Source organism: Tiliqua scincoides, chromosome 1 (genome assembly GCF_035046505.1).
Source record: "Tiliqua scincoides isolate rTilSci1 chromosome 1, rTilSci1.hap2, whole genome shotgun sequence".
NCBI classification, from domain to species: Eukaryota; Metazoa; Chordata; class Lepidosauria; order Squamata; family Scincidae; genus Tiliqua; species Tiliqua scincoides.
Window position 1 is genome coordinate 124,988,764 of NC_089821.1, and position 15,166 is coordinate 125,003,929.

The 15,166-nt window shown below is 42.5% G+C and overlaps 1 protein-coding gene across 2 annotated transcripts in view; it reads left to right on the forward strand.

Annotated features, from left to right (window-relative positions):
• Positions 1-15,166, forward strand: part of NRP2 (neuropilin 2) — a 204,907-nt gene that overhangs the window by 129,601 nt on the left and 60,140 nt on the right. For both annotated transcript variants that reach the window (XM_066623286.1, XM_066623373.1), the window contains exon 12: positions 203-355. In XM_066623286.1, coding sequence (XP_066479383.1) covers positions 203-355 — 153 coding nt within the window. The remainder of the gene's footprint in view (positions 1-202; positions 356-15,166) is intronic.

Here is a 15,166-nt window from a genome sequence, read left to right on the forward strand (position 1 = left end):
AAGAGCTGCTGAAACCCAAGACACATTAAATGAATCATAGGATGAAGCACGCGAGAGAACTAGGCACACACAAACGCGTGCCAAAAAGTCTTCATTCTTTCTCAACTATTTATGATTTGCTAGCTATGTAACTTATTAAATAATGTTTCTCCATGGCTGGCCTTTCTTTGATCTTGTCTTTATGTTGTTCTGTTCTTGTAAGATTTTCAGATCCCTGTAGGATTCAACTGCAACTTTGATCTTCCTGGAGATCTTTGTGGTTGGACGCATGATATGTCTACGGGATTTACATGGAGTTTCCATTCTAGAAACACCTGGATGAGCCACGTGGGACCAGGCATTGGGAACTACCCTGGTAAACCAGTTCACATATTCTATAAAGTAACAGAAATGCTATGGCTGACACATGAACTGTAGGATAATGATTCCTGTTAAGCATCCTTTAACATACTCAGCAGATGTTAAACATTCCACGGATATGCTTTTTTAGGAATTCTTTTTTGTAATAATAGGTTTGGAAAAGTTACAATACTTCTTTCAGGTTGAAAGAGATTATAAACTAAATTTAAATGTTCAAGGAAAGCACATGATACAGCCCTCCTAGAGAATCTCCTGTTTGTGAATGATAACTCATGTCAAAAGGTTGCTTCAGGAGAACTGCTTGCTTGTCAAAGAAAAGATTAGAATGAAAATTTTTTTTTGCCTAATGTGCTGGCTTTCCATGTTCCTGCAACCTACATAATTAAGGCCATAATTTCAAATATACAGTTTTCCCATATTGAATAGTACTCATAAGGGGGTTGTGTGCTTTCTACAAATGTTGAATTGATGCTGAGATAGATTTGAACTAGCAAATTGCATTCTGACAGCTCAAGCCTATGTGTGTTTACTCAGAAGTCAGTTTTCTCCCTGGTATGTATACATAGAATTACATCCTGATTTTCCCAATGTATAGAAGAGTTTCTGTTTGTTTTGAACTTGTACTCATCCTTTCCAGCTTGTGTTTTATTACTTTAAATGCTTCTTTCCTCACCTGCTTTTGTATCTACTCTTACATGCATACAGTTGTTCATGTGCATGGGTAGATCTTCATTTTTTTTAAACTGTGTAGTTGCACAATTATCTCTGGGATTAGAACTCTCATAAGCCTATGTAAGAAGACTCCTGTGAGTTGCTCTTGATTCTTGAACACTTCTGCTAGAAGTGATGCTTGGAACAAAAGAACTGAGATTCCCTTTAGGATGAGGTGAATGCAGTAAGGAAAGTCTTTACAATGGAAGGCTTTGTGCATTGTTGATGGCCTAGGTTTGCATCTAAAGGTCTCTTCCAACAAACTGTGGGTTGGTGCTCCTCTTCCAACATGAACACTTTGAGTGGGATAGATAACCAAATCACACATTACATTAATTGCATAATTTGGCTGTGTATTAAAGAAAATAGTTAAGCATCCATAGGGTGTCCAATCAAGATCAAGACCATGGAGTGGGGTAGGAGTATTTAATTATTTATTTTTGTGGTTACTGTAAAAAAATTATCCCTTCCCCAAACCTGCTGTGGTCCCCATGACAGATGCTTCCATGTGCACCAGAGCTAACACCTTGGGTAGGGAAAGGACTAACACCTTGGGGGATCAGACTACCACCGCAGAACGTTACTGTTGTTTAAGTTTTTTTTAACATTCAGAGCCATGTTACACATTAAATGCAATGTATAGTTCAGTTTGACTAGAAAGGTTTGCTGGTTTCAAGAAACATTTGCTTGTATTTGCTTGCTTTCTAAGAACATGCATTAAGATTTGACATCACAAATCCAAGGATTACTTGAAGTGGGACTGTTGTTTGAAAGGAATCTTTCACACTATTTAATTTGATCCCTGAGGCTACCTGAGCACCCTAGCACTGATCACTGTAATACCTGTCCCTGAAGAGCATGGGCATTCATTAATCCAATTGATTCCCCTCCGCTTTCCAGTAGGTCTTATCTAATAGGACAGTGTTTTGAAGACTAACCATTCATTTCTCCCTGATTGCTATTCTTTACTGGAAATAACTAGACTAACTGATCTAAGGTTGCTTTTGAAAGGAAGGATAGTGCCCCCCTGCTAGGCAGAATCAGAGAAAGGAAAACATATATGAAACATAAACAGAGGTTGCTGATTAATTTGGCTTTAACTGGCTAAGCACAATGTCTTTGTTTGTAGCTGTGATCTTCAAATTTTCTACTTTTAGGAACACTTTCTACCTCAATTTTTCTGCCAGTCAACCCCTAAACACCTGCCACCAAATGTCTGCACAGTGCAGACGATTATAGGACATGCTATGGGATACACACTCAGTTCATATGGTGCATCGGCCAGTCTTGTTGCCTGTGAATTGAGAATATATTCTAATATCCAATGTCAGTAGCTTCATATTGCAGGGGTTGATCAATAATGCCAGGCAAACTGTTTCTTAGGAAAGTGTTTCCACTATCACTGATCTTCACATTGAGTAGCTTCTTCCAGTGAACCGTCAGGAACACAATTTGGCAACCACTGATTTACAGCAAGACTGTAAATACTGAATGCACTTTCATGGCAAGATAATTTGTTCTCTAGCATTCAATCCCCGATGTTTCTGCATGATTGGCTTTCTAGGAAGATAGGATCAGATACCATATGCCTTGGGGGAATCGGGTGTGTTGAATCTGAATCCTGAAAAAAAAAACCCATGCAAACATGCTGTTACAGTCTTTTCTAGTGTAGTATTTTGTGGGAATGATTCCTGTACCTCATACATGTCAAAATGTGTCAAGGAATTGGGTCATCTATGCAGTGTGTTGATAGATGAAATGATGGACAGTAGATGGCTGTTGGAGACAGCATTTTCTGCAAACAAGTTACATGGATAACTGATGCATCATGTCCACATGTTGGTGCATGTTTTCATGTATGTTGATGGGAATTATTCCTATAGTCTACAAAATGTCACTTGGAAATACTAGGCTCCTATGCACCTGACTCAGTCCCACATGCAGTTTTCTCTGCTGAACCCTGAAGCAAACATGGCTTCCCAAATGGTCTGCGATAGAAAGAAGCATAGACTGTCTGGCCGTCTCATGAATATCTTGGGCTGGCACAGGGTCACAGACTGCAGGGTGGAGCAGGGTTAGAAGAAACATTTTCATATTTCAAGTGTTTATCTCTTCAACATTTAGAGTACTTTAGAAGATTAATATCTGAGGATGACTGTGGCCTCAGGCAACAGGAGAGAACACTTAGAGGCAGCTTCAGACTTCGTAACCCTCCCCAACTCATTTGCTGTAATAATGTTTAATTAATATAATAAGCCTCCTGCAAGTAGGCAAAAATTACTTATTTTTATAACTCAGACTCAATTTTTCATTCCATTTCCTCTCCCCTGACACTTCTTATAATTAATTGTTCTTCTCTTTTCCTTAAGAGTCTATATCTGCTGCGTATGTTTTGTAAAGAAACAGTTTGCTTTAGATTATTCACTGACAGATTACCCATTCGTGCACTCAGTCCAACAGGGCCCCTTCTCCATTTTAGCCTTTGTGTGATACTCCCATGCTCTTTTCAGCCACAATCACACGATATTCTATGTGTGAGTAATGGGTTGGGGGAGCTTTGTTGAGGGAGCAGCAAACTGGACTCACAAGCTACATTGCTACTATTTGCTATCCAGGTGATGCACAGAGCCCATGCTGTTTTTGTGTTTGTAAGAAGTTATAGGCTCCTGCAAAGGTATAGTAGAGACACAGAACTTCCAAAGACAACTGAAAAGTTCGAGACAGCATCAAAGCAATTGTGACATAAACTTTGGAACAAGGTAGATGGTTTTAATGGCATCCCTATAACCCTGGTCAAGGATCACAGTTATATCATTGTGATGTTGCTTTGGGACTCTTGAAGAGTTCTTGGAAATTCTTTGTCTCTTTTGTGCCTTTTCAGGATTCTGTAAGCTCTCACTTGCTGTACATTTGTAGTCTTCAGTTCCGTTAGGCCATTAAGCATCTGCAGGAAACAAGATGCTCTGTTGGACCTTTTGCTTTAGGAATTGAAAGGCAGAATGCTTTCCTGTTATGTTGTAAGTATTTGCACTTTTTGTCAGATTAAAATAAGCAATATAAGAACATAAGAACAGCCCCACTGGATCAGGCCATAGGCCCATCTAGTCCAGCTTCCTGTATCTCACAGCGGCCCACCAAATGCCCCAGAGAGCACACCAGATAACAAGAGACCTCATCCTGGTGCCCTCCCTTGCATCTGGCTTTCTGACATAACCCATTTCTAAAATCAGGAGGTTGCGCATACACATCATGGCTTGTACCCCATAATGGATTTTTCCTACAGAAACTTGTCCAATCCCCTTTTAAAGGCGTCTAGGGTAGACGCCAGCACCACATCCTGTGGCAAGGAGTTCCACAGACCGACCACACGCTGAGTAAAGAAATATTTTCTTTTGTCTGTCCTAACCCGCCCAACACTCAATTTTAGTGGATGTAGTGGATGTTTAGTGGATATATTTTTAAAGATAAATATATCTTTAAAAAAAATGATTCTCTTGTAATATACTAACTGGGGAGAAGAATAGTGACATTGTTGAATTCACACTCTCACATTCTTCTGAGGCTTTTCTGGTCACCCCTTCTATGCATAAAAATCAGCATTATGCCCCAGGCAAGAAAGAATGAAAATGTTCTTTCACGTTTGGAGAGGTCTGGCATTGCTTTCCCCCCCCCCCCCCGGTGTACTGTTGGTTACAGGAAGGCAACTAAGGGTAGCCCAGATGCTGTAGTTCAGAGGTGCTGAAGTTCCCCCTATGTTAAATGCAAAGGTCTGTGGCTACCTTTTGTGTTCCATGGTCCCTGAAAGGAAGCATGTGGGCCTCTAGGAGGCATATAGAAAGTGCTCCAGCTTCTTTACAGCAGTTACAGTGCAAAACATAAATTAAATCGCAGAGAAATAAAAGGCAGAACTGGATCATGTCAAATGCTCACATCCAAAAATGCAAGAAAAATAATATTAGTGCAGCAATATCATTGGAAAGGTATGCAACTGGAAAAACCTGCAGTAGGAAGCAGTCAATCCACCTAGTTGCTCAAGTTTCAGTTCCATTTGTGCATGTGCCCTGACACAGTTACAGGTTTCCTTTGACATTGGGGATGACTCCTCGAGACACACACTGATTTCATTCCATTTTTTTCCAAGATAGTCTTTCAGGCAGCTTTGTGTTTCCTTTTTTAGCCCAATATTTCTTGTGCCCTTAGCTTCACAGATTATCTCCATGCCATCTCCCCTAAAGCTCCCCTTATAAATTCAGTGATCCCTGTTGGTGAAAGTGAAACCTCACAGCTCTCTCTCTCAATGGAATATGCATCCTTCAGTCCTCATGCCCCCAGAGGGAATTGCAAGCATTTTTTTCCATGTGAATTCTCTCATGCTTTCCATAGGCAAACAGATTCTTCTGTTGGCTCCAGTGAGAGAGAGCTTACTGTGGCTTTCTGTAAAATCAGGCTTAACCTTATCCCAATGAAGCCAGTCAGTATAATTATCCATGGTTTCAACCAGCCAAGGCAGAAGATAGCAGGGGATAGTAGATTGTGCGAATTTTTACCTACACATACAGAACTCTGCAGAGACTAATGAAGTATATCAGAATAATAATAATAATACCATTTTGATAGCACTAAGGAAGGTTCAAAGACCTTCACATACATTATCCAAGTAATACTAACAACAACCTTGCAAGGTAGGCCAGTTTTGTTATCCATTAGGGTGGAATGGGGATAGGTTAGGGGCAGGGAGAGAATGTCTTTACAAGCATTTCTTATCACTGCAAATTGTGGCGGCTGTAGGACAGTCTCTGGCATTCGTGGAAGTCACTTCTAGGACATGCTGAAATTCATGACCCCCTCTCTTGGCCCTGGTGCACCTCAGAATGAACCATGGAAGCGTTTCCCAAGTGATTTCCAGGAGAACCAGACTGCCCTGCAGCTGGCATGGTTTCTGGCGTTAAGGAATGGATCACTTTTAAAAACATTTTTAAAGGGAACACTTTTTAAAAATGTCTGTTGTGACATGGAAGTGGCCTCCTGGAGCTCCAGAGACTGTCTCCTTTCAACCATGGATGATCAAATCCATGGATACTGAGACCACAGATGGTGAGGGTCTATTGTATACTAGTACATGATGTACACAGTGAGAACAAATATTAAGGTTCCAGTTCTGCTCCCATTTACTGGACTGGTGTTTTTGTCATGACAATTATAGCAGAAACTAGGCACAAGACTTCCTGTGGCTACGTGACAAAGGGACATGCAGCGCAATCCTATCTTACACTGTAACAGGCAGGCCAGGAGTCCTGCGCTGTATCCAGCGCAAGATAGTGGCCCAAAGTGGCTCAACTGGAGGCAAGGGGAGAGTCTTCCCCTTACCCCTGGGTAAGCCACCGCGCTCCGCACCCACCTGCCCCCGGGACCACCCTCTGCCTGCTCTCCCCCTGCCCCAGAATGCCTCCCTCCTGCCTCCTCGCTCACCCCAGACCCTTGTGTCAGCCAATCTTGGCCGATGCAACCCTCCCTGCCAGAGCTGGTGTGGAGGCTGGATTCAGCCTCCGCGGGCTGGCATGCATCCCTGCACTGGCCCAGCCGACTCTTCAGGAGGCGCAAATGTGCCTTACGGCACACTTGCGACCCTCCTGGGCCAGCGCAAGGGACTTGTGCTGGCCTAAGCTGCACTCAGAATTGCGCCCAAAAGCTACCAGGGTCAGAGATGACTTGTGCTCCAGTTGAATCTGCCTGCACTCTTTCTGCCTTATGTTCGTATACCCTCCTCCAGACACACACCATGTATGTTGATTATCTTTTCTCAGCTAGCTCTACATCTCATATCACTCCCCAGGTTATCTTGTAAAGAGGTCAGTTTCTCTCCGCTCTGGAAAAGAGTGGACAGTGAAGAAGCGCTTCATGTTTCTGTAGTAATCATTGATTAGCCATTGCTTTCAACATAGTATAAAAAGATGGAGAATTCAGTGGACACATACAGCGCAATCCTAACTTGTGCAAGGCCAGGAGGCCTTTGCTACATCCAGCACACGTTTGGGGCTGACTGATGCTGAACCCAATACAAGGGGAAAAAATTCCCCTTTCTCTGGGGAGAGCCTCAGTGGCCCCAATGAGTCTACTCGGATCTGTGCCACCTGATGAGGTGCACAGATCCAAGCAGAATGGAGTAGCTCTGCACCACCTGGGAATGGGGCTGGGATCCAGCATAACTACTGGGTCCTGGCCCCACTCCCTGCCCGCTGCCCACCCTCCTCATGCACCCCCCATACCCCTTCGCAGGCTCAGCTTGTCCGGTGTGGACCTACTGCATCCCATTGGCACAGAGACTGAATGTGGCCTCCGTGGGCCAGTGCACATCCCTGTGTAGGCCCAGTAGACTTGCACGGAGGTACAAAAGTGTGCACAATGTCTGCTAACCTATACAACACTCTCTTGCATTTAGGATAAATGCTACACACCAGCGGCCTGATTGCTGGAAGTATTCAATCAGGTACAGTAACAGAACTCCAGTTAAATTTGGTGGGAGTTGTAGTTGCTGTGCAGTTCAGAAAAATCAGGCTTAATTAAAAGAGATTGAAGCGATGGGCCTGATCATCTTACTGGCTTCCCCAAATTAGATTAAGGACTTGATTTTGTGCAGGCTTGCAGTGTTGGAAGTCTTCATTGATTTGTCTGATAGATGGAGTTTTATTTAGAAAATAAAATGGTGATGACTTGGCAAGTAAATTAACAAGTAATCGAATTGAAAAGATTTTCCTGTGAGAGAAGTGCCCACCTGGTATAAATATTATAGTTTTTACTAGTTGATTTGTCTTTATCAAAACAAGAGTGCTACAGGGTAAGAGAACTGATATGGAGCCAGAGAAGGTAAATTTTTAGAAGCATTGGACTTGGATTGGTCCATCAATTATTATTATTATTATTAACACTATTTATATACCGCTTTTCAACAAAAAGTTCACAAAGCGGTTTACAGAGAAAAATCAAATAACTAATGGCTCCCTGTCCCAAAAGGGCTCACAATCTAAAAAGATGCAAAAGAACACCAGCAGACAGCCACTAGAAAAGACACTGCTGGGGTGAGAAGGGCCAGTTACTCTCCCCCTGCTAAAAAAAAGAGGAGCACCCACTTGAAAAAGTGCCTCTTACAGAGGTTCTATGTGCTTGTCCATTGTTTGTTGGTGCATAAGAGGTTTTAAAGTCGGTTAGGAATTTCATCCACATAGGAGTTGTGGATCTGTTGTTCCCGTTTTAAAGGTCTAGGGAACTGAGGATTTTAAGTGCCACTTTGGCACGGCGTCAGCATCTGTCTTGTTCCATGCGTTATTAATAGCTACATGAAGCTGTTGGGAGAGGCCACTGGGAGGATTGGAGTTGCCTGTCACCAGTATGCAGATGACTTCCAGCTCAATTCCATCTAATGCTAGGAAGGTGTTGCAGTCTTGAATCACTGCCTGGTGTAAGTGGTAAGTGGATAATCAGACTTGACCATGGCTAGCCATGCCTTGGATTGAATTCCTGAAATGTGTTCTATGTGGGGCTGCCCTTGAAGACCATCCAGTTGGTGCATATGTGGTGATGGGGTCCAAGTACCAACTTTACTGGCTGCAGATCTGTTTCTAGGTGCAATTCAGTTCAGAGGCGCTAGAGATTACTTTTAAAGCCCAATACAGCTTGGGTCTGGGGTACCTGAAGGGCCATCTCCCTTGTATGAAATGACCCGTCCATTTAGGTCAGCTGGACCCTTAGGTCAGGTGCCCTCCTGACAATTCTGCCACTATGAGGAGCTTGGTTGGCCATGATGCAGGAGATGGTATGTGGTGGTTTCCCACATATGGAAGTCCTACCCCTTGGAAATCAGATTGCTCCCCTTTCTGTGTATGTTCTAGTGTTGCTTGAAAATCTTTTTCTGCCTTGTCTGATCATGTTTGATTCCCTCATTCAGCTGTGTTGATCTGGGTGTGTTGTTTTGTTTTGATCATTGGCTTGTAGTAGTAGAAGTAGTAGTAATACCTGTTTTTGTAATTATGCTGAAAACTGCCTTGGATGCCTTCATGGGATGGGAAAAGGCAGGATATAAATATTTTAATTAAATAAATCTTGTATCTGTAAGATGAATGTAAACTCTACCATAGCTGGGTGGTACCTTTTAAAATAGCTTTAAAACAGCTTCCTTCCACCTTCCATCTCTGCAACAAAAATAGTTACATATGCACCTAAATTGAGCAAGAAAGCTCTAGGTCATTTTGGGACCTGAATGAAAGTGCTCCCAAAGATTTCACTTTAAGCCATGGAAGCGTCCTGGCCCTAATGGGAAACTGAACCCAAATGTCATAGACTTTAGCCCATTTTCTTTGTTGAACAGAGGAACTAAAGGCAGGCCAATTTTCACTTCAAAGAATTAGTTTTGAATGTGATTTCAAGAAATCAGAGAAACTCAGGGCAAATCTCTGCAGACAGCAGTTGGAGATGATGACTATAAAGTAGGAAGCATTTGTTCTCTTTGCCAAAATGAAGCAGATTCTGGTGAGATGTGAAGCTTTTTTGCAAGCCTAAGAGGAGTTAGCTCTATAACAAAACTTGGAAGAGTTATTGCTTCTGAAGAAGATATGCTGATTAACAAATGTTAATATAGAACTATCTTTGGTGGAACACTTTCCAGTCTCCAGTGAAGAAGAAACACCTAACACTGAGATATTGGGCAAATGATTTGAATGCACCCTGCATAATGTGCTCTGCTGGAGATGATCCCATCTGGGCTGCCAAGACCATCCTTCTTGGCTGCCTTCCTTAGGAAATAGTTGTTTCACAGAGTGACCAGGTTTAGATAGTGTGATCTTAAGAGATAAGCCATCACACTACATCACAATCTGGGCAGTGGGATTCCAAGTTTCCGGTGTGTTAAATATTTCCTAGGGCACACCCTCCCCCCCCCCCCACCAAAAAAGCAGGCTAGAGAGAAAAAGATAAGCTAGCCGAAAGCCATTCATGTTAGCCAGATGATTTGTTTGCCTTCCCAGATGGTTGTTTGGGAAGATCAGTCCGTGATTTAACAAGGTGCTTATGTTGTGCTGCTGTTTGCAAAGTAACACTTAGTTGAACATTCCTGCTGCTCTGGCTCTGTTGATTCCAGATGTCCCATAAATCTCTAAATGAAGCAGTAGCCACAGAAACAGCAGCAGGCAGAGCTACTGGAACTGATTTGCCCTCAGGCCTTGAGGTTGCCCTTTTGAACTTTTGATGCCAGTTCATCAGTAGTTTATCTGTGGTCTCCTTACTAAGGAATGCCTTTTAAAATCAAAGAACCAGGGAATATATGCTTTTGATCCTGAAAGTATTGATCAGAACTTTCTGCAAAATTCTTTCTTCAGATGGTTCAGTATCAGAGAGATTCTTCTTCCGTTGATTCAGGTGCTGCCTTTCCTTTGGTGCTGATCACTCTCCTTCCATTAACTGTATAAAAAAGTATGACTTACTGGAACGGTTTGGCTCAGGCAAGCCATTTTGGCAATTAGCTCTGTGGTGGGCCTTGATTATTTGGTCTCTCCGCATCTACAAGGCTTTAATTTGATTCATGTAGACATTACAGCAACCCATCAATTTCATCTTCAGATGATGCAGGGGCAGGTAATGCCTGCTTCCTATACCATCATCCTATCTCTGAAACTCAGAAGCACATTGAATCACTTCCGCAGGTACAGATGATGGTTGATAAGTTGCTCAAGGTATAAACCACATCAAAGCAGAGTTGGTGTCAGATTGATATGGGCTTTTGAGTACATGATGCATTTAGGCTCTGTGCACATATATGTACACAGTATCCCCCCCCCCCATGACTTATTCTTCCTTCCTACGGCTTCTTTTTTCTATCTTGCCTCTGGGAAGCCTCCATCACCAACTTTACAGTAGTGGTTCCCAACCTTTAGGAACCTGTGGACCACCGGGGCAAAAATTGGAATCATCATGGACCATATGTAGCTGTGTGTGTGTGGGGGGGGTCTGGTCTCTGCCCACTCTGGTGGTCTGTCCCCAACATTCCCCCACAGACTATCAGAGAGGACGGAGAATGGACCACCCAAGCCACAGCTGACACTTCAGTGGTTATGGCTGTGGGCAGTCCATTCTCTGCCCTCATTGGTGGTTCATGGGAGATTGCTTGCTCATTGAGACATTGGAAGTGATTTTTACTGAGACCTCATGGACCACTTCTCAGGGTCCTGTGGACCACCTGTGGTCTACGGAACACAGGTTGGGAACCAGTGCTTTACAGCTTCCTGCTGCCCACCTGCTTACCTTGGCTAGTGGCAGGTGATCAGAGGCCATTGCTGCCAGCTGTACTAGCTGGCTGCCAGGAGTGCACTGTTCCCAGGAGGAACCCAACTGTCCAGAGGGGATGGGACAGTTTGATTCATGCAAATCTACGCTGTCTCCCCCTCCGCAATTAGCAGTGTCCCAGCGTTCTCTGCATGCCTCTTGGAGAAAGCCCAGACAACACAAATTCTGAGTTTAGTTTTGTTTCCACTCAAGGTCATACAACTCTGGTGTTGTTTTTTTTTTAAAAAAAAACTCATCTCTGGTTGTAGCCTGAGAGTCCTTTGTGGGTTGTTGCCCTTCTTCCCCCCACACCAGCATGTGCCGAGATGGCAGCTCACCTAGTGATAATGTGATGTGTTCTAACCATAGTTTTCCATCTCTCCATTGGGGGGCTTACGATTAGTACTTTGGGAGCTCACATGGCTCCTTTGGTATATTTTGGCCCCAGAGCATTAAAATTGGGATATGAGATTACTGCAGTTTTTAGGATATGAGACTACTGCACTCTTGCTTGCTAGAGAGAATATTTGCCAATGGCCCTTCCTCTGCCACTATAACGCTATAACAGGAGACAGCTGCATCTGCCCAAATTTTATTTTGGTGCATCTATTGAAGGTGTAGCACCATTGCCCTGTATTCATTCTGGGAAACATTGGCTAGAAATTAGTCTTGCTTGTGTGCCATCCCTGAGCATCACTTGTGGGCCAGCTGCTTTGCCTCTTCTTTTGGGAGAAACAGCAGTTTTCTGAGCAGCTGCAAGCCTACTTGTCAACCAATAAGTGGTTAGAGAGCACATCTGGAAATTGATAAACAATTATCAAGGGAACGGCGAGTATTGTTGACTCTGTGGCATCTTGGCTTCTCCCTTCCACTTTCCCCACTTCCCATGGTAAGAAGCTGGTTCACACATGCACCTATACCACTGAATTTCTCTACCCATGTACACTACCCTTGACAGCAAGCATATGAATGCGTGAACTGACTCTGTTGAAGAGCACTGTGTGTGGCAATATGACGGTTCTGACTTTGGCACTTGTATTCATACATGCAAATAGTCACTTGATGGTCCATTCATCAAGTAATGAATATGTATGTGTGACTCAGCTCATGTATCTGTGGAAAAATCATGGGGTTTATTTCCCAGCTCATGATCTGAAGGTGCCAGGGCTTCATCAGATACAATTTTAAAAATGTGTGTGTGAAGCTCAGTGAAGTTTTGCTAGGCACTTTACAAACAAAAAACAGAAAAATGGTTTGTGCTGCAGGAGACTCACAATTTGCTCGAGTAACTCCCTTTGATTCAAAGATTGTATTGTTTTTCTCAAGCCTCAAAACTACTGGAAGATGAGAACCAGAGATGCAAGTGGATATGTATTGCTTTTTTAAAAAAAAACTGTAAAGCAGTTCAGGATAACTATACGATGCTTGGTTTCTCGTTGGTTTTTGCCTGTTCTCAAGGCACTTGAAGGTGGAGACTTTTGGCTCACTGACTCTCTTTCTCATCCTTGCTATTGCACACATTGCAACTTCTCCTTCTTGCTTCTTCAGCCCCTTCTTTTACCCCAGAGGTACATCTTAGTCTACCTGCAACATTTGCTATCCAATTGAACCTTCAAATGATACTTCTCACTCCTTCATTATTATTATTATTATTATTATTATTATTATTATTATTATTATTATTATTATTATTATTATTATACTTTATTTTTACCCCGCCTTTCTCCCTGAAGGGACCCAAGGCGGCTACTCCTTGGGTACCTTCAGTACTCCTAGAAGGTAGTGCCACAATCAGGATGTCTCCCACCCTGCAATATAAAACCTGTTATAAACCAGAATATAAACATAGGATCTCTCATATAAGTTAACATACAGTATTTTCCATTGGCTGTAAGGGGAAACAGAGCCAATGGAAAAGTACATGAGCCAAGTGGGGGGAGGGGCCAGCCAGCAGCCGAACAGACGTGCCTTTCTTGGGCTTTTGAAAGGCACTCTGTTATTCCCAAAAACTGTGGATCCAAGGAGATCCGAGGATTGTTTGTCAGGAGAAACAAACTCCTCTATGTGATGGCACGATTCCTGAGGAGATAAAGCCCGGCCAGGGGGCTTTATGCTGTCTTGGCAGCAATGGTGAAGAATTCATTTTGAATCAAGCTGGAGGCCCCTGCAGAGAAAGACATTGAAAGACTTAAGTAAGTGTTATTCTGTTTGCGCATGCCTGGCGTGGACTGAGTAATTTGATTGCCTGATTTGTTTTCTTGTCGTGAGAAGAGGAGGAGGGGGGAAGGTTCTCTCCCCAGCTGTTTATGTGAGGAGCTGTGTGAGGAGAAATTGTAGAGGAGATTTACCAAGCTTGCTATGGATATATGAAAATATAATTATAACTTTACAACTTTGAATTTCGGTGGATTACAAATTAACTGTCCTTGAAAAGTTTGTGTATTGGAGCATTTATTGCTTTGGTTTGTTACTATTGTTTGGGAGTGCCTGAAGGAACAGCTGAATGTTTTGACATTCCAGCGGTCGGACATTCCTGCGTTGCCAAGGTTACAAGTCTAAACAAGATAAGAGAAATATAAATAAAACAGAGCACCAGTGACATCTAGTGACATCTAGAGGATTTTAAAAGACATTGCAAGAACTGGATTTGTGTTTATAATTGAAGCAAGGAAGAGAATACGCTGAGGACATCTAGTGGCTTTAAAGAACATTGCGAGCAGAAGGAAGGAAGAACGAAGATGGTGGGCAAAACAGTGAAAGTCCGAGGCTCGCCAGCGTCGGAAACGGGACTTGGAAAATTAGTACAAGAGGAAATGAAAGGGAAAGACTGGAAACAGACTGTGCAAGACAACATAGAAAAACTGTTGGTGATGGTACAGCAACTAACAAACCAATCCGTACAGACTCAGGCTAGTGTGGATGCTTTAACGAAATGATTAGATGATCTTACTGGACAACTGATGGAGGTGAAAATTACATCAGAAGAAAATAAACAAAAGATTGAGAGATTGGGACAAAAGATAAGAAAAGATCAAGCTAAAATATTAGAAATAAAAGAAAATCAGCACGATGCAGAGACAACGTTAATGGAAATTCAGATGGATAGTGCAGCTCGAGTGGTGAGGATACAAAATATACCAGAGGAGGAAGGAGAAGATACATCGCAGTGGATTGTCAGATTAATATCAAAATGGATTGATACACCAATGGAGGAGATATCTAAAGAATTGGACTCAGTCAGAAGAGTGAGCACTTCTTAACTGAGAAAACACAAATTACCAAGAGAAATCCATGTGAAATTCATCAGAACCTTTTACAGAGATAAATTACTGAAGGCCTCACAGGAAAAGGACTGGACAGTGGATGATAACAAAGTCAACATTTTGAGATATGTTCCATGGAGAGTAAGGAAGAAGAGAAAAGAATATGAAAACCTGACAAAATTTTTAAGAGAAAGGCAAATACCATACAAATGGCTTTCTCCGGAAGGTATGTTTTTTCAGTATCAGACACAGATATATAATATAAATTCAACAATGAAAGCAGAAAACATTTTGAGTACAGTGATGAAAGATGAGATAAGAAAAGGAGAAAGAGAAATTGAGAAGAAAAGAATTAGAAGAATATAGACCAGAAATGGAGTCTGATGAAAAGAAATCAGATGATTTAGGAACAACTGATGAATCAGAGAGGGAAGAGCTTAGAGGAGCAAGTAAGAGGCGCTCACCAATAGCAACAAGAAAAAGACAAAAAGAGAGGAAGACCAGTAAAAAGAAGCGTGGTG